Here is a 19217-nt window from a genome sequence, read left to right as displayed (position 1 = left end):
GAACCAAACGCTGAAGAGGAAGAAAATCCATTAAAGATAAATAGCATATATAATACTTGTATACTAGAAACAAGGCAAAGGGGTACACAGATATGAGAGAAAAAATGAAAACAAAATATGAACCTTTACAGTGTATTGTTAGCATATAAAATTTATATATATATATAAAATGTCTTTTGGAATTATCATTTTAGTGGTACGTTTTTAGCATCATTGAAGGCTGATGTATTAGAAATGGACTGTCACATAACAAAGACTTCTGATTTGTTGTTATATTACTGTCAGTTGTCTTTTATTCTCTGGTTCCTAAATATTGAAATTCCTCTAAATTTGATAACGAGCACAAGCTTTTGTCACTGAAAGAGCTGTAGGACCCGTTCTTCTAGAGAGTAGTATTATAATCCCTCCAGCTGCCCTTTTTGCTTTTGGACCAAGAATGCAATAATATTTAATGTGCAATCACAATAACTAATTCAGTTCCACTGGGATTTCTTCATTTCATGGCTGATTCTCTACTTCCATTTTGAACAATTTAAGCTTTAAAAAATGTAAATCTAATTTTTAAAAAATGTAAATAGCCTCAAACATTCTATGATATAGAGTAAAAATGCAGAAGAAAATGTGTAGTCTTCTCTTTTTACCTGAAGATGACCGTATTCCTCATAGGAGAGGATCTCATCTCCTGTATGTACATTGAAAATGGAGTGAAGACATGTTGTTGGGCGTGGATCCTGCTTAAATTGCTGGACCTGGAATAAAATATAAAATTTAAATAATGCTACTAATTCACATTGTAATCCAAAATCAGAGATTATATATTTTTCAAGAGACTTTTTAATGGGGAAAGCTACAGCTTACAGACAGAGGATACAACAAAGCAGAATGTTACTTTTTCTAAAGAAACAAAATAGATAAAATTCATGATTATTAATGTAATACAGTTAACATGACTGTTAAATACTTAACTGATACTTCACAAACAACTGACGTATAATAGGAAGCTTGTTAATGTATTAGCATTGACTTTTGTAATGTTTTCCATCTTATTTTAGAGTCAAATAATGGTTTCCTCTATGGGACTGGATTTCAGAGACTGTATCCCACTGTACTGCGCTTTGGAAATGCTTCCATGACATTCAATGAAAGAGCGCTTAAGGCCACATTCTAATTCAATAAGTTTTCAAAACACCAAATGCTTTTTCTTTCTCCAAGATTTACAAATTGATACCATGCTCCTGTCAACATGTTTTCATTTCTTTCACCACACATACTGTCATTACTAAGGCACCAATTCCAAGAGAATATAGGCCATATTTTTACTTATTAACTCAACATAAAATTTAATCATTTTTGAATACTCATTAACTAAGTATTAAATGACAAAAGGAGACAAACTCCAAGGACAAGCAGATACTAATTCAATTTTGCAAAAATCTGCTAATAAAGTTATATGCCAAGTATGTCTCCTACTCGTTCCCTGGAAATATAAGATGAATAGGAACAAAGAATGAACAGAATGACACATCGGTTCAGTTCAGTTCAGTTGCTCAGTCGTGTCCGACTCTGTGACCCCATGAATCGCAGCACGCCAGGCCTCCCTGTCCATCACCAACTCCCGGAGTTCACGCAAACTCATGTCCATCGAGTCGGTGATGCCATCGAGCCATCTCATCCTCTATCGTCCCCTTCTCCTCTTGCCCCCAATCACTCCCAGCATCAGAGTCTTCTCCAATGAGTCACACTTTGCATGAGGTGGCCAAAGTACTGGAGTTTCAGCTTTAGCATCATTCTTTCAAAACAAATCCCAGGGCTGATCTCCTTCAGAATGGACTGGTTGGATCTCCTTGCAGTCCAAGGGACTCTCAAGAGTCTTCTCCAACACCACAGTTCAAAAGCATCAATTCTTCACCACTCAGCTTTCTTCACAGTCCAACTCTCACATCCATATGTGACCACTGGAAAAACCATAGGTTTGACTAGACGGACCTTTGTTGGCAAAGTAATGTCTCTGCTTTTTAATATGCTGTCTAGGTTGGTCATAACTTTCCTAGCAAGGAGTAAGCGCTTTTAATTTCATGGCTGCAATTACCATCTGCAGTGATTTGGGAGCCCAAAAAAAATAAAATCTGTCACTGTTTCCACTGTTTCCCCATTTATTTCCCATGAAGTGATGGGACCAGATGCCATGATCTTCGTTTTCTGAATGTTGAGTTTTAAGCCAACTTTTTTACTCTCCTCTTTCACTTCCATCAAGAGGCTCTTTAGTTCCTCTTCACTTTCTGCCATAAGGGTGGTGTCATCTGCATAGCTGATGTTATTGATATTTCTCTCAGCAATCTTGATTCCAGCTTGTGCTTTCTCCAGCCCAGTGTTTCTCATGATGTACTCTGCATATAAGTTAAATAAGCAGGGTGACAATACACAGCCTCGACATACTCCTTTTCCTATTTGGAACCAGTCTGTTGTTCCATGTCCAGTTCTAACTGTTGCTTCCTGACCTGCATACAGGTTTCTCAAGAGGCAGGTCAGGTGGTCTGGTATTCCCATCTCTTCCAGAATTTCCCACAGTTTATTGTGGTCCACACAGTCAAAGGCTTTGGCATAGTCAATAAAGCAGAAATAGATATTTTTCCGTGATCCAGCGGATGTTGGCAATTTGATCTCTGGTTCCTCTGCCTTTTCGAAAACCAGCTTGAACATCTGGAAGTTCACGTTTACATATTGCTGAAGTCTGGCTTGGAGAATTTTGAGCATTGCTTTACTAGCGTGTGAGATGAGTACAACTGTGCGGTAGTTTGAGCATTCTTTGGCATTGCCTTTCTTTGGGACTGGAATAAAAACTGACCTTTTCCAGTCCTGTGGCCACTGCTGAGCTTCCCAAATTTGCTGGCTATTGAGTGCAGTGCTCTCACAGCCTCATCTTTCAGGATTTGAAATAGCTCAACTGGAATTCCATCACCTCCACTAGCTTTGTTCATAGTGATGCTTTCTAAGGCCCACTTGACTTCCCATTCCAGGATGTCTGGCTCTAGGTCAGTGATCACACCATCATGATTATATTGGTCGTGAAGATCTTTTTTGTACAGTTCTTCTGTGTATTCTTGCCACCTCTTCTTAATATCTTCTGCTTCCATTAGGTCCATACCATTTCTGTCCTTTATCGAGCCCATCTTTGCACGAAATGTTCCCTTGGTATCTCTAGTTTTCTTGAAGAGATCTCTAGTCTTTCCCATTCTGTTGTTTTCCTCTATTTCTTTGCATTGATCTCTGAGGAAGGATTTCTTATCTCTCCTTGCTATTCTTTGGAACTCTGCATCCAGATGCTTACATCTTTCCTTTTGTCCTTTGCTTTTCGCTTCTCTTCTTTTCACAGCTATTTGTAAGGCCTCCCCAGACAGCCATTTTGCTTTTTTGCGTTTCTTTTCCATGGGGATGGTCTTGATCCCCGTCTCCTGTACAATATCACGAACTTCAGTCCATAGTTCATCAGGCACTCTATCAGATCTAGTCCCTTAAATCTATTTCTCACTTCCACTGTATAATCATAAGGGATTTGATTTAGGTCATACCTGAATGGTCTAGTGGTTTTCCCTACTTTCTTCAATTTAAGTCTGAATTTGGCAATAAGGAGTTCATGATCTGAGCCACAGTCAGCTCCTGGTCATGTTTTTGCTGATTGTATAGAGCTTCTCCATCTTTGGCTGCAAAGAATATAATCAATCTGATTTCGGTGTTGACACTTTGGTGATGTCCATGTGTAGATTTCTCTTGTGTTGGTGGAAGAGGGTGTTTGCTATGACCAGTGCATTCTCCTGGCAAAACTCTATTAGCCTTTGCCCTGCTTCATTCCATATTCCAAGGACAAATAAAAGCAATGAGTTTCTTCTCCCTTTGAAAGATATAAATGATAGTATCTGAGTATTCATGATCTTGACTTGTTTTACTTGGCTAAGGAAGCGCATAGAACCATACTCTCATTTCCATCTTCAAATTTCTTTTCATCCTTAAAGTATTGTCTTAATAAGATCTTCTCTAATAAAGTCCCTTCTGAACCAAAACTAAAATTCCTTCCTCTGGACTCCCATACCAGGGTGCTTATCCTTTATTTATTTCTCTAGTGTTTCGTTTTTATTAGTTTTCTGTATCTCCCACTATCTTTCAAGCTTCAAGAAGTTATACTCTCCAATATGGCAGGCACTAGCTATATGTGACAAACTGAACTCAGTTCAGTTCCGTTGCTCAGTCACGTCCAACTCTTTGAGATCCCATGGACTGCAGCACGCCAGGCATCCCTGTCCTGCACCAACTCCTAGAGCTTGTTCAAACTCATGTCCATCGAGTTGGTGATGCCATCCAAACATCTCATCCTCTGTCATCCCCTTCTCCTCCCACCTTCAATCTTTCCCAGCATCATTGTCTTTTCCAAGGAGTCATTTTTTCACATCAGGTGGCCCAAGTATTGGAGTTTCAGCTTCAGCATCAGTCCTTCCAATGAATAACCAGGACTGATTTTCTTTAGGATTCATTGGTTTGATCTGCTTGCTGTCAAAGGAACACAGGAGTCTTTTCCAACGCCATAGTTCAAAAGCATCAGTTCTTCAGCACTCAGCTTTCTTTATGGTTCAAATCTCACATCCATACATGAATACTGGAAAAACCATAGCTTTGACAATACAGACAATTAAATAAAATTTAGAAATTCAAGTTTTCAGTCACAATGGCCCCATATCAAGTGCTCAAAAGCCACATGTGACTAGTGGTTTCTCTGTTTTCAATACAGTAACACAGAACATTTAGATCATCACAAAAAAATTTGACAGTACTGTTACAGAGGGCTAACACACGTTTCCACCCCTCCAAGAACCCTACATAAACACATATGTTATGTTATGCATGCGTATTCAGGTGTGGCCAATTCTGTTGGACCCTATGCACTGCAGCCCACCAGGCTCCTGTGTCTGTGCGATTTTCCAGCTAAGAATATTGAATTGTGTTGCCATTTTCTCCTCCAGGGGACCTTCCTGATTCAACCCACATCTCCTGCAGCTCCTGCATTGGCAGGTGTTTACTTTTACCACTGAGCTATCTGCAAGCCCTCCCTAAGGTTGAAATCAACAAAATTAAAGTCAGGAACTATCAGCAGATAATCAGAAATGAAAGAATGAGGGTAAAGGTATGGATGTACACACTCCACCTATGTAGTGACCAAGCTATCCTATGTTAACTCAGAAAAGATGAGATGGCTACCCCATCTCAGTGTCTGAAACTGCTGGTAACTGTCTCAGGGTACACAAATATAGAAATCAATGTGGTCATTACTTTCATAGTACCATGACTATTCTCAAAGCATTGAACATTTTTCTGGGCTCTTAAGACAAAAATGTTGTTAAATTAAAACAGAATATATTTTGCCCACTTGATAAGTATCTAAATGGATAAGGTTTTACTGGTTTAATAAAGTGATTGCTGCAGGTGACAAAGCAGTGTTTGTCATTTGTCTTTAAGACACACAAGTACCCAGCATGAGAATTTATAATCAATGATTGTGCCCGAGGAAAGGTAACTATTAAATGATCAAAGATGATCAAACAGTGAATTATATAATTATGCTTTGAGTTTTAAAGCTGTAATAAGACAATTTAAAATTTCAGGGGAAAAAAAGACCCAAATTCAATAAGCTTTGAAAATTAATGAAGCATATTGTATACAAAATATAGACGAAAAGTACTCTTGAGAGCAGCCAAAATCAGGAGGATATTAATTAGTATTGTATGATATCTGGCATATGGCAAGTAAAAATAAAGAATTATTTATTGAATTAAGAATTTCTAGATTAAAAGAAATCTGGAATAATGTTTTTTCCTTCTTGCATTTTATTTAGACTTTTCCTCAAAATTTTAATCACTGTGAATAAGCAAGTTTATCATTCAGGAAAAGGTACTGAGTATTTTGTGATGACAAAATACTCTTAAAAACATCCTTAATTTATAGACTTAAAATATACACTGAGGTAGGAAAATCATCTCATAAGGGAATCCAGGAAGAATAAATTTTATAAAAATTTAATGATTTCTCATGAATTAGAAAGTACTTAGGAAGCATTTTCAGGAAATAAATTTTTTATGCAGACAATTAGGGACAGCAACATTCATAGCACACTGTAAAGCAGATCCCTATTTTCTGAACTATGAACTGTAAATTGAATCCATTTTGAAATCTGAATGCTCCTCTTTAAGAAGTATTAATAAAAATAGGTATATGAACACCTAGAGGTAAAAAATAACTAATGTTAATAGTAGAAATTAATACAAGCACAAAGAAAATAATAGAAATTAGATTGCTCTATATTCTTCAAATCAAGGAGAACTATTCACTCAAATAAATTAAAACATCCCATTTAGGTAGTATTATTAGAAAATATATCAGGAAGCATGCTTTACAATGAGAAGCAAAAAATTTTCACTAAGTCATTATTTTACGTCAGAAGATGAGCTTTAAGGTCAAACAGCACATGAACATTACAAATATGCTTTACTTTAGTTTTAAGGGAGGGCCAAAAGATAAAAGTATACATTTAAAAGTATGGTAACAATGTCTACTGCTATGAAATCATGAAGGAAATAGTAAGCACTGAGGTGAAGGTATGCTGCTGCTGCTGCTGCTAAGTTGCTTCAGTCATGTCCGACTCTGTGCGACCCCATAGATGGCAGCCCACCAGGCTCCGCCGTCCCTGGGATTCTCCAGGCAAGAACACTGGAGTGGGTTGCCAGTTCCTTCTCCAGTGCATAAAAGTGAAAAGTGAAAAGTGAAAGTGAAGTCGCTCAGTCGTGTCCGACTCCTAGAGACCCCATGGACTGCAGCCTACCAGGCTCCTCCATCCATGGGATTTGCCAGGCAAGAGTACTGGAGTGGGTATGGTGGGAGGTAATTAGTTGCGTGCATGGTTTAGTCTTACTGAGTTATATGTGCATTGTAGCAATACCTTCTATTCCTACTGTAAGGTTATGGGGTTCAAGAAAGATTATACCAATAACAGTGTTTTAAAATTTGTAAAATTCTACATTATGTAGTATGCAGAAATACCAAATGTGATCCTAATGTGATCTGTACCTTCTTACAACTCACGTAAGTCAAAAAAAGATAATCCTTTGTAATTTAAGGAATTCAAAGATAGCTTAAGTTACATTCAAGTTGTATTCAAAAGAATACCAAACTATGAATACTTGTTAGTAAAGTTGAATAATATTTAGAAAAGGACATTAACAAGATTAAACAAGTCACAAAGAAAAAACTTTATAGTACATCATTTTCTTCCTTTTCAAAAACAATTATAACTTAAGTATGTCAACCGGGTTAGCAAGCACATGAAATTCATGGTTCACACAATGTTTTCTCGAGAGAAAAGGTGAATTCATACACATTAAGCATTCATGAAATGATAAATGTGAAACAAATAGTAAACTTCTCACACTTAGGAAAAAAAACTTTAATCACAATTACTTCAATATGTTATACAAATTTAATTCAAATATTAAATGTCAATATGACATATTACTTTATTTCAAGCATTGAAAAACCTTTATAATAATGATTTGCAAAGTCAAATCTCAGTAGACAAATTATGGGTTTTTCATATATCTCTATTATCAACTTGTGAATAAATTTACTTTCTGCAAACTAATGTTTTTTGTTGCCATATTTTGGTGACAGAATATATAGGATTTTTTTTTTTTTTTTTTTGCATTTTTGACTTCAGGTCAGGTCTTAAAAAATGTGCTATCACAAAAACTTAATATAATATCCATATGATACAGATATACAAAATATTAAGTGATTAAAATTGCCTGTATTAACTACTGAAGTGCATCTTTACTAATAAATCATCAAACCTGGGAGTGGTCGTTGAGGAACCATGATGTAAATTTATTAACGTACTACAATATATTAGGACCTGGAAACACAGAGATGTAGGTAAGTAGGGGGAATATCACATTATATTTGTATAGAGCTTTATAGTTTAAAAAGTTTTATTATGTACATTGTTTAATTTCCAAAATAATCCTGTAAAGTCTGCTGTTTTCCTAAGCCTTTAATTCCTGCCCTCTTTATATATAAAAGTGAATGAATTATTATATTTCTAAACTACAGTTCAACTAGAGTAATGACATGTACAAAAGGAATTTTGATAAGGATTTTCTTATTTAATACAATACTGGTTAGAATTATGCATATCATGAGGTTCTTGGGAAACTATTTGAGCAAACACCAGATGCAAAATACAAATTTAAGCCCATATAACAGTTGCCAATCAATCTTGCTTAAGCTATTTCTTCAATTTCAGTATTTCAAAACCCTGGGCTGGGAAGGCAGAGCTGTTTTAATCTATCTAGACTGCCCCCAGGATGTGGCTTTACCTTTTGAAAGTACATCCTTCTTCAGAAGATGCTATTGCTATACTGGTTAAATTAATCCCTCAGGACGATGTGAGAATTTCAGTCCATACCACAGTGTTTTACCTTATCGGCCTGACGCATGTAGCAGTAGAGAATTCCTCTCATACATTTTATAGCCGAGTGCTCCAGCTCATGGGTCCTTCCCTTGTCATCATCAATGCGCCTGGGTGAGAGAGATAACTCATGAAACAAATTGGAAATGCATTTGAAAAGGAAGCAGAGCTTTTGATAATTAAGTATTTATCTGGCTAATCCTATGTTCTGGTAACAACTACTAATTCTGTAACAGTGAAGCTTCATTTTCCCAGCAGATGTAGAAATGTTTAAAAAAAAAATCTCATGATGAAATTGTGCAAATTTCCCCTTGTCTTAAGGAAGTAAGTCAACTGTGTTAAAAATAGTGTATAATATTTTCAACACTGACTTGGCTGAAACTTTAAAGGATATTTCTATATTAGAAAAATCTACCAATGGATTTTTTAAATTCACCATTTACAGAGCACGGGCAATTTTAAATACCAATCCCTTTAGGTTATGCAATGATCACTTGGATCCAAAGAAGTGTAGATTAAGGTAGGCCCATGTCTCCTTTCTCTGCTATGTGCTTAACAATGCCAGAATGGGCACTTCAGTCAGCAGTGCCTTCAATCAAATGCATCCAGGACGATACTGATGTATTTGGGCATCAAGTTTTACATTATCAGGTCTTAGTTTAAAATCAATTGACCACAGTTTACAACTCCTGCTTTTAAAAAACAAAAAACAGCTGACACTTAAATATTAAATTAGGTTAAGCTGTTTTTCAATCTTTAAGTTCCTTTTTTATTATTGATCAGCGGCCTTCAAAAAAGATGTTATCCACTCTTGAAAAAATAAAAGTAGCTTATTCATTATTTTACTAAATCATAAGTAAAATATCTAACTATCATCCTCACTTGACAAAAAACACTACCTGTTCCCCATAAAAAGTAAACTATCATTACTTCCTCTTTCAATTACAGATCTCATATACCAGCAGTGGAAAGAACGATGATCATTTTAATACAGTATGGTGAATGTCAGTAAAAATGTCTATTTGTCACTAGAACATCATTCTTCTTTTCACATGCAGGCATTAAAGTATAACTAGTATGATTCTGCTCTGTGATCTTTTTTCCCATGATGTCAGAACTAAGTGTTAACAGGCAAATTATGGAGTGGATAACTTTGGACTTGGCACTGATAAATGAAGGAAACAGCACATCTGGAGTAAAATGAACTCAATGAAATGTTCTGCATATAATTCCCACTTCATAAAAAACAAAGAAGTAATTCAGAAAGAAACAAAATCCAATTTTTCTAAAATTACCTTGACTGCAATTTCTCTGCCCCTAATTTCCACAAGCATTAGACCAAGACTAAAATATCCCACAATAATTTAGCCACAATAAAGAATTCTTCTATTTTAATGACGTTTTTATTTCTCCTTTCCTTAGCAAATAATAGTGGTAACCAGAAGAATATTTCTTTTCTGACTTAGCAAATGAAAGAAAAGTTGCATTTGAGTAAAAACATTTAACTAGCATATATCTATTTCCTCTCCTAAGATTTAAAATGAACCTTTTCATCCAAAATAATTCCTCTATTTTCCACCAAGAACTAGTAGGCTTTACTGATGTACATTCAAGTTTTAATATGATCTCAATAAAATGTTTAATTTAAAAAAAACAGATACGTAACTTTAACTGATCACAAGCCATGTGGAGATGTTGACTGACTATTTCTATAATATTAAGTCTTAAGTTTATATTTAAATCAAAACTTAAAAATACATAACTAGTGAAAAACTAAACACTTAAATCCTATCACTGGTGCATTATTTCCCCACAGCCAAGTTTCAGGGAAAATAAAATGAGAATACTGTTTGGTCATGTGACGTGACTGTTTACAAGGACTAAGCTAGGGCCACCTGTTATATTTAACTCCTAAAATAGCAATAAATCTGACACTGAGAGGGAACAGGCCAACATCTTGCATGAAGTATTCCTCTCTCTCTCTCTTAGACAGTACTGCAAAGTATCTTACCAATACCTCTCCTTGAGTTTTTCTAACATATGCACATTTAAACAGTCTAAAGTGCTTTTTCAAATCAGTACTCTTAAAAAAAAAAAAAAGCTACTTTTCTCAAACATAAAAAGTAAAGAAAACTAAATTCCATATTTAAACTCTAAATTAAAGTCATGCTTTTTTTCCAGAAGTAAGAACAAAAAATGCAAAAACTTAATATAATACTTTTTAGTATAGCATAAAGTACAGGTTTGGGGCTTCCCAGGTGGCTCAGTGGTAAAGAATCCACTTGCCATGTAGGAGCCGCAGGAGACATAGCTTCAATCCTTGGGTCGGGAAGTTCTCCTGGAGGAGCAAATGGCAACTCATCCCAGTATTCTTCCCAGAATACTCCTATGGACAAAGAAGCCTGGTGGGCTAGAGTCCATGGGGTCATAAGAGGGTCGGACATGACTGAGCAACTGAGCACACATGCAAAGTATAGGTTCAAATTGGATGAAACTGGAGCCTATTCTACAGAGTGAAGTAAAGCAGAAAGAAAAACACCAATACAGTATACTAACGCATATATATGGAATTTAGAAAGATGGTAACAATAACCCTGTATACGAGACAGCAAAAGAGACACTGATGTATAGAACAGTCTTTTGGACTCTGTGGGAGAGGGAGAGGGTGGGATGATTTGGGAGAATGGCATTGAAATATGTATAATATCATATATGAAATGAGTCGCCAGTCCAGGTTCGATGCACGATACTGGATGCTTGGGGCTGGTGCACTGGGATGACCCAGAAGGAGGGTATGGGGAGGGAGCAGGGAGGAGGGAGGAGGGTTTAGGATGGGAAACACATGTATACCTGTGGCGGATGCATGTTGATATATGGCAAAACCAATACAATATTGTAAAGTTAAAAAGTAAAATTAAATAAAATTAAATAAATATATAAATAAAGGTTTTGTACAATTGACTAGTTTTAGAAACAATTTTAACCTAAATCATGTAAAGCAATATAATTATTTATAAAATAAAATAATTATAATAGTTATAATTATATAACTAAGTATAAATTTTAATTATATTAATTATTATATTTATACAGAATTATAATGCAACATAGATATAATTATAAAGTAATATAAATAGATATAATTATAATTAGAAATAATGCAATATAATTTTAAACAAAGGTATATTCAGTACTACAACTTGATATGTGTAAAAGACATCTTAAAAAGTAAAACATACTAGTAAGCATTTCTTTCCTCCTCTAACATAAAACAAAATTACAAAGTGAAACTATAATATTGCCTTTAAGAAAAACAAACTATGTCAAAGTCTACTTTACAAATAAGCTATTTCAATGCCTCTTGCTTTTATCCAATTATTTAATTAAATCAAACCATACTCCTAATGTAAATGAAATACAAATGTGCATAAAATAATTATTTTAAGTCCTCAGTACACATGTACATACACACACATTCAAATAGAACTGAGGTTTCAAGAGATTGTTTACATGACTGATTGAAAACTAATGCAATTAGAAAAATCAAATTACTTCCATTTTAAAAAAATTAATGACTTCATATTATGCATTCATTACCAATAAGAGATAGATATAAATCCTAGCTTAATTTTTGACAAATTTTTCCTAATGTTATCTATATGATTTCATCAGCATTTATAAGTAGAATTGGAAACAGAATTCTACTAATTTTACAACATGGGGATTATCTAAACAAATCATCAAAAAAAAAAAAACACAAAAAACAAAAAAAACAAATCATCACAGCTTAATACTGTGGATAAAAACGGCTTCATCCTAATTCTGTGGTATGTACCCTTGTGTTTCTCCAAACAGAAGACATTTTGTTTGCTAGTAAAACAAAAAGTTGTTACTTTAACTATATAAGATAAATTATCCAGGGAGTTAGTAAATAGATAGTGTCCCCAGCAAAGATCGGACTTTAAATTCTCTATCAGATTTTTGAAGGCTTCTGGGAAACGGCCTGTACTCTTGTATTTTTTTAAGCAATTTTCCCTGAACACTTTATTCAGAAAAATTTCAAATCTATATAAAAGCTACAAAACTGCTACAATGAATAAAACTCTGCTCTTCACATGGATTCAAGAGCTGATAAAATTAGCTTGAATTCTTTATCTATAATTTATTCTCTGTACTAACACCATACATATTTCAGAAGTATCCCTTAAAAACAAGGACATGTGCCTATATGACCATAATATCATTATCACGCCAAGGAGCTAATAGCATGGACATAGTGTCTAATATATACTGAATATCAAATACAATCCAATTATCTCCCAAATATACTTTGGTTCTTTTTAATGCATGATTCAATCAAGGTTCACACACTGCATTTGATTCTCATAATCTAGCCATCTTCATACCTATTTTCTAATCTTCTATGATTACATTTTTAAGAGACCAGGCAAGTTGTCTTATAAGTAGCCACAATCTGGCTTTGTCTGACTTTATTTACGGTAGCGCCATCTACACATTTTGATAAGAAGTAGATATGGGTGATGTGTCGTATCAGGAAGCACCTATCTAACATCAGTGAAACACATCAATGATTTAAGACGGAGTAATCATATTCATGTTAAGGATACAATCTTCAAATCAGAGGCACATGCATTTACTACCTTCGGAGAATTAATATTCAGAAATCCAAGTTTTTAACAGTTAAAATGTATCACTACTGACTACAAGTCAAGACCCACATCGGATGCTATCCATATATATTATTATATATTATAATTATAATTATACAATATTATATATATTATTATAAATAAATAATGAAATAAAATAGATATTAATAATGAAAAAAGAGAACTTCTGTATTGTGAAAAGGTTTATTTTTCTTTTACTTTATAAGAATTTTCTGACTTAGTGATATCCCAATGAAGTGCAGTTAGAAAAACACTAAACTGGGGGAAGGAAGGAGAGGAGTTTTGGTCCTGGCTCTATCATTAACTAGGTGTGTCATTTGGGACTACTCTGTTAACTACTCTAGGCTCTAGTTTCATCATCAATCACTATCAACTTCCTCTATGGTCAAAACAAATCAATTCAATGAGAATGGGCAATTCATTCTATTAAAGACTAAAGCTGATTTACAAACCTAGAGATGAGAAATGTTAGTCACAAAGTCATAAAATGTTACAATTTATCTAATGTAAACGCTCAGGAAAACTGAAGGGTTTAGAGGCTGAAAAGGAGATGTGAACAGCTTCAGGTTACACAGTGACTCAGAAGCAGAGCCAAAAGATAGCTGTCCAGTTTGTCTTGGGCCTACAAAACCCTATTACCCAGACTTGGAGTTACAAAGAGAAGACATACCAGCTTACCTGTATGCAAGAGCCAAAGCCCAGGCACCAGCAGCACAGTACAGACTGTCATGAATCTTGGCCTTCTGATCATTACCACATGTTTTAGTGGGAAAGAGACCTGTGGTTGGACTTTGATACAGCAGCAATGTTGACTTGACTGCAATTGAAGACAAGAAAAAGAATGAAAAAAAAATCTATTTCCCTTGAGCTGAAACTCCTGAACTTTTTTAGTTTCTTTATCCTACAATTTTGTTCTTTCTAAACTTAGCTGCAGCATAAAACTTTTGAAAACGTAGAAACAACTCTGGGTAAATAATTCCAGCCTAGGTAGGGATCCACCTGGCATGAAGGGGTATTTTCATTTTTGAGTAAAGAATTCAGCTAATTGGCACATAAAAAGTCTTTAGCACATCCCTGTTAATGTCAGTAAGTGTTATAAGGCAATATCAGATACAGAAAAAAAAAAAAAATTAGCCAAAAACCTAGGTATACTCTCAAAAATCAGTTCAATAGGGAAAAATAAAGCAAATATATAACAAAGAGTTGCATACATTTGCTAAATCCAAAGATAACTCAATTCTAAAGAGGCCAGAATCCTGGTTTTCACAGATGACTAATTTGTGCCTGGCCTTCAGAGCAACGTATTCCTCTTATATATGGTACAGGTCAAAGATATGTTTAACATTTCAAAATTGAATTGCATCCTAATATGACATGAAAATAGTAAACAAGTAATTATTTTATGAACATTCCACTTAAGTTAAAGAAGTCTGGAATCAATGTTTTCTAGTCATTGCTCAATCTGCACAGGGATATTTCCAGGGCCTGCCATGCATGCCAAAGTTCTCAAATCCTCAAGTCCCTTATCTAAAACAGCTAGTACAGTAGGCCCTCCATATCTGCAGGTTCCGCATCTGCAGATACAGAAAGCAGACTGTATTACTCTTTATAAAAGAGTCCTAAAATAGAAAAACAGTCACACTAAAATGACATTTCCTAAAACCTATTTTATTCCTGTCTAACTATAAATGGATGAGCAATATTTTTCTCTAAAATAAATTAAGTTACTCTAATCTAGACTGGCATATGTCAACCAATTTAGAACAGTTTTTCAAAGGTTTAAAGTACTCTGTTCCATCAGAGATTAAAGAATTAAATTTCTTTTTCTTTTTCTCAGACTAAACTGACATAATCATTATCATGTCTTTCAGAATACCTAGGTATTTATTATTTTTCCCAGAGTAAAAAAACTGGTCCTCACACTGCAAAGTAAACAGCTGACACTTCTTTTAAAAGGCAGTTTAATTTCTTTAGTTAGTTATGGCTACAGAGATAAGTGGGTAAGAATCTTGAACACAATAAGCTGAACTAACATTTTTCTTTTAAGATTTTTTTTAATGCGGACCATTTTAAAGTCTTTATTGATTTGTACAATATTGCATGTGTTTTATGTTTTAGGTTTTTGGCCACAAATAACGTAGAATCTTAGCTCCACAGTTGTCCGCTAGCTATATGTGACAAATTAAAATTCAGTTCAGTTCAGTCGTTCAGCGTGTCCAACTCTTTGTGACGCCACGACCCGCAGCACACCAGGCTTCCCTGTCCTTCACTATCTCCCGAAGTTTGGTCAAATTAATGTCCATTGGCTCAGTGATGCTATCTAACCATCTCCTTGCTCTCTAAGGGGCTCTCAAGAGTCTTCTCCAGCATCACATTTTGAAAGCATAAATTCTTCAGTGCTCAGCCTTCTTTCTGGTCCAGCTCTCACTTCTGTACATGACTACTGGAAAAACCATAGACTTGACTATACAGACCTTTGTGGGCAAGTGATGTCTCTACTTTCCCTATCTATTTGCCATGAAGTGATGGGACCAGATGCCATGATCTTAAATTTTTGAACGTCAACTTTTAAGCCATCTTTTTCACACTACTCTTTCACCTTCATCAACAGGCTGCTTAGTTCCTCTTTGCTTTCTGCCACTAGGGTGATGTCATCTGTAAATCTGAGGTTATTGACATTTCTCCCAGAATCTTGATTCCTCCTTGAGCTTCATCCAGCCCAGCATTTTGCATGATGTACTCTGCATAGAAATTAAATAAGCAAGGTGACAATATACAATCTTGTTTTACTCCTCTCCCAATTTGGAACCAGTCTGTTGTTCCACATCTGGTTCCAACTGTTGCTTCTTGACCTATATATAGGTTTCTCAGGAGGCAGGTAAGGTGGTCTGGTATTCTCCTCTCCTCAAGAATGTTCCACAGTTTGTTGTGATCCAGTCAAAGGCTTTTGTGTCAATGAAGCAGTAGATGTTTTCCTGAAATTCCCTTGCTTTTTCTATGATCCAGCGGATGTTGGCAATTTGGTCTCTCGTTCCTCTGCCTTTTCTAAATCCAGCTTGAACATCTGCAAATTATGAGTTCATGTACTGTTGAAGCCTAGCTTGAATCATTTTGAGCTTTACCTTGCTAGCATGGTAAATTAGAACAATTTTAGCAAATTAGCACAAAATTAGCACAATTTTGCAGTAGTGTGAACATTCTTTGGCATTGCCTTTCTTTGGGATTGGGATGAAAATTGACCTTTTCCAATCCTGTGGCCACTGTTGAGTTTTCCAAATTTGAGGTATATTGAGTGCAGCTATTTCACAGCATCATCATTTAGGATTTGAAATAGCTCAGCTGGAATTCCATCACCTCCACTATCTTTGTTCGTAGTAATGCTTCCTAAGGCTCACTTGACTTCACACTCCAGGATGTCTGGCTCTAGGTGAGTGATCACACCACTGTGGCTGTCTGGGTCATTAAGGGTTTTTTGTATAGTTCTTCTGTGTATTCTTGCCACCTCTTCTTAATATCTTCGCTTCTGTTAGGTCCATACCATTTCTATCCTTTATTGTGCCCATCGTTGCATGAAATGTTTCTTTGATATCTCTAATATTCTCGAAGAGATCTCTAGTCTTTCCCATTCTATTGCCCCTATTTCTTTGCACTGTTCACTTAAGAAGGCTTTCTTCTCTCTCCTTGCTATTCTTTGGAACTCTGCATTCAGACTGGTTTTCTCCTTTTCTCTTTTGCCTTTCACTTCTCTTCTCATCTATTTGTAAGGCCTCCTCAGACAACCATTTTGCCTTTTTGCATTTCTTTCTCTTGGGGATGGTTTTGATCACCATCTCTTGTACAGTGTTACAAACTTCCATCCATAGTTCTTCTGGCACTCTACCACATTTAATCCCTTGAATCTATTTGTCACTTCCACTGTATAATCGTAAGGGATTTGATTTCGATTATAACTGAATGGCCTAGTGGTTTTCCCTACTTTCTTTAAGTCTGAATTTTGCAATAAGGAATTCATGATCTGAGACACAGTTAGCTCCAGGTCTTGTTTTTGTAGACTGTGTGAACTTTTCTCCATCTTCGGCTGCACAGAGTACCAATCTGATTTCAGTACTGACCATCTGGTTGATGTCCATGTGTAGAGTTGTCTCTGGTGTTGTTGGAAGAGTGTGTTTGCTATGATCAGTGTGTTCTCTTGGCAAAATTCTGTTAGCCTTTGCCATGTTTCATTTTGTAATCCAAAGTGAAACTTGCCCGTGTACCTGGGGACTTCCTACTTTTGCATTCCAGTCCCCTGTGATGAAAAGGACATCTTTTTTGATGCTAGTTCTAGAAAGTCTTAAAGGTCTTCAAAGAACCATTCGACTTCAGCTTCTTCAGCATTAGCAGTTGAGGCATAGATTTGGATTACTATGATACTGAATGGTTTGCTTTGAAACGAACAGAGGTCATTCTTTGATTTATGAGATTGCATTCAAGTAGTGCATTTTGGACTCTGTCGTTGACTGTGAGAGCTACTCCATTTCTTCCAAGGGATTCTTGCCCACACTAGTAGATATAATGGTCATCTGAATTAAATTTGCCAATTCCCATCCATTTTAGTTCACTGATTCCTAAAATGCCAATGATCACTCTTGCTATCCTGTTTGACCACTTCAGTTTACCTTGATTCATGGACCTAACATTCCAGGTTCCTATGCAACAGGAACAACAGCTCCACAACCAGGAATCAGAGCCACACCCTGCGCACTGGGAGGCAAAGGCTCAGCCACTGGACCACCAGGGAAGTCTCTGAAATAATGTTTCACGTGATGCAGACACAAACAAAAAAATCCTTCTCCTCGGTGAGAGAAATCAAATTTTATATTTGACATACTAGGCCACATAAATGGCATAAGCAGCAAACTAACAAAAAAAAGCATCCCCACCTTACCATCTGATGAACAAAAAAGAGCCCTATATATATGTATCTCTAAGCTGCTTACTCATATTAAAAAACAGAACTCGCCAGGTTGACCTTGACAAAAACAAAAGAGCAAGCAAAACAAACAAACACGGACCTTATACCAGTAACAGTATTGAGACTGCCTTTTGCATCTCAATGAATTAGAAATGGATACAAAAGATTTAGGACTACATTGTAACTTTGTATAGGTAAATGAGCAAGGAATACTTCTACAAAATCTTTGTGTAAGAATTATTCAAGAAACAGCCTCTAGTTCTCAAATCTGTTAATGTTTTGGAAGGCTAAAAGGACACAGAAGACACTAGCAGCAGTTTCAAAATTATTCAAGGGACAGATATGACTTGCCAGATTCCATTTATAGTCTCCATATCAATATGCAATTGGAATATACAGCTGTCCAAGCACTGAAACTATCCCAACACTCAAATGAGAGGTCATCATCCATATAATGTATGTAACTTAACTAAGGCAGAATAGATGTTAATCATAGCTACCTAAAGACTTGCTTTCCTCAGGTTTAGCTTACCAATTCTGTAATAGTGATCCAGTTTATCCCACAGAGTTTCATCAGATCTCGGAAGATTAATGCTTTTCAGAGGTTCATAAACTGAGTCTGAAGGAAAAATGAAAAACCCATCAAGTCCAGTTATTCTCACCCAGGTAAATGAAAAAACTTCTAAACAAACGAAGAGGCATTATTTAACAATCTAATCTTCATTTTTATAGTGAATTATCATATTTCACTGTTGTCAAATTTTGGATGAGGAAAGGAGAAAGAAAAAAATACTTGTAGTTTTCCTAAATGCTACAGGATATCCCCACCCTCACTCCCAGCTAACTCATGTGCATACTGGTCCTAGCAGCTCAAATATAACCAATACTCCTATGGAAGTATAGTAGAACAATAGCTCCAGTTCCTTCTGAGAAATATATCTACTTAAATGCCCTGAAATGCAAACCTTACTCCTTATGCTCATGCTTTACCAGGAAGTTTTCTGTCCCAGGATAATATTCCTGAACCCCCAAATCATCCACTTCATGAGTATTCAAATATTGTTCA

The 19217-nt window shown here is 35.6% G+C and overlaps 1 protein-coding gene across 1 annotated transcript in view; it reads right to left on the bottom strand.

The window, feature by feature from the left end:
- PHKB (phosphorylase kinase regulatory subunit beta) overlaps window positions 1-19217 on the bottom strand; it is a 227041-nt gene that overhangs the window by 174020 nt on the left and 33804 nt on the right. Inside the window, 4 exon segments of the mRNA XM_024978934.2 lie at window positions 642-749; window positions 8517-8616; window positions 13876-14014; window positions 18684-18770. Coding sequence (XP_024834702.1) covers window positions 642-749; window positions 8517-8616; window positions 13876-14014; window positions 18684-18770 — 434 coding nt within the window.

This window comes from Bos taurus, chromosome 18 (genome assembly GCF_002263795.3).
Source record: "Bos taurus isolate L1 Dominette 01449 registration number 42190680 breed Hereford chromosome 18, ARS-UCD2.0, whole genome shotgun sequence".
Lineage (NCBI taxonomy): Eukaryota > Metazoa > Chordata > Mammalia > Artiodactyla > Bovidae > Bos > Bos taurus.
Note: the sequence above shows the minus strand (reverse complement) of the source record. Positions and strands in the feature narration are given on the sequence as shown.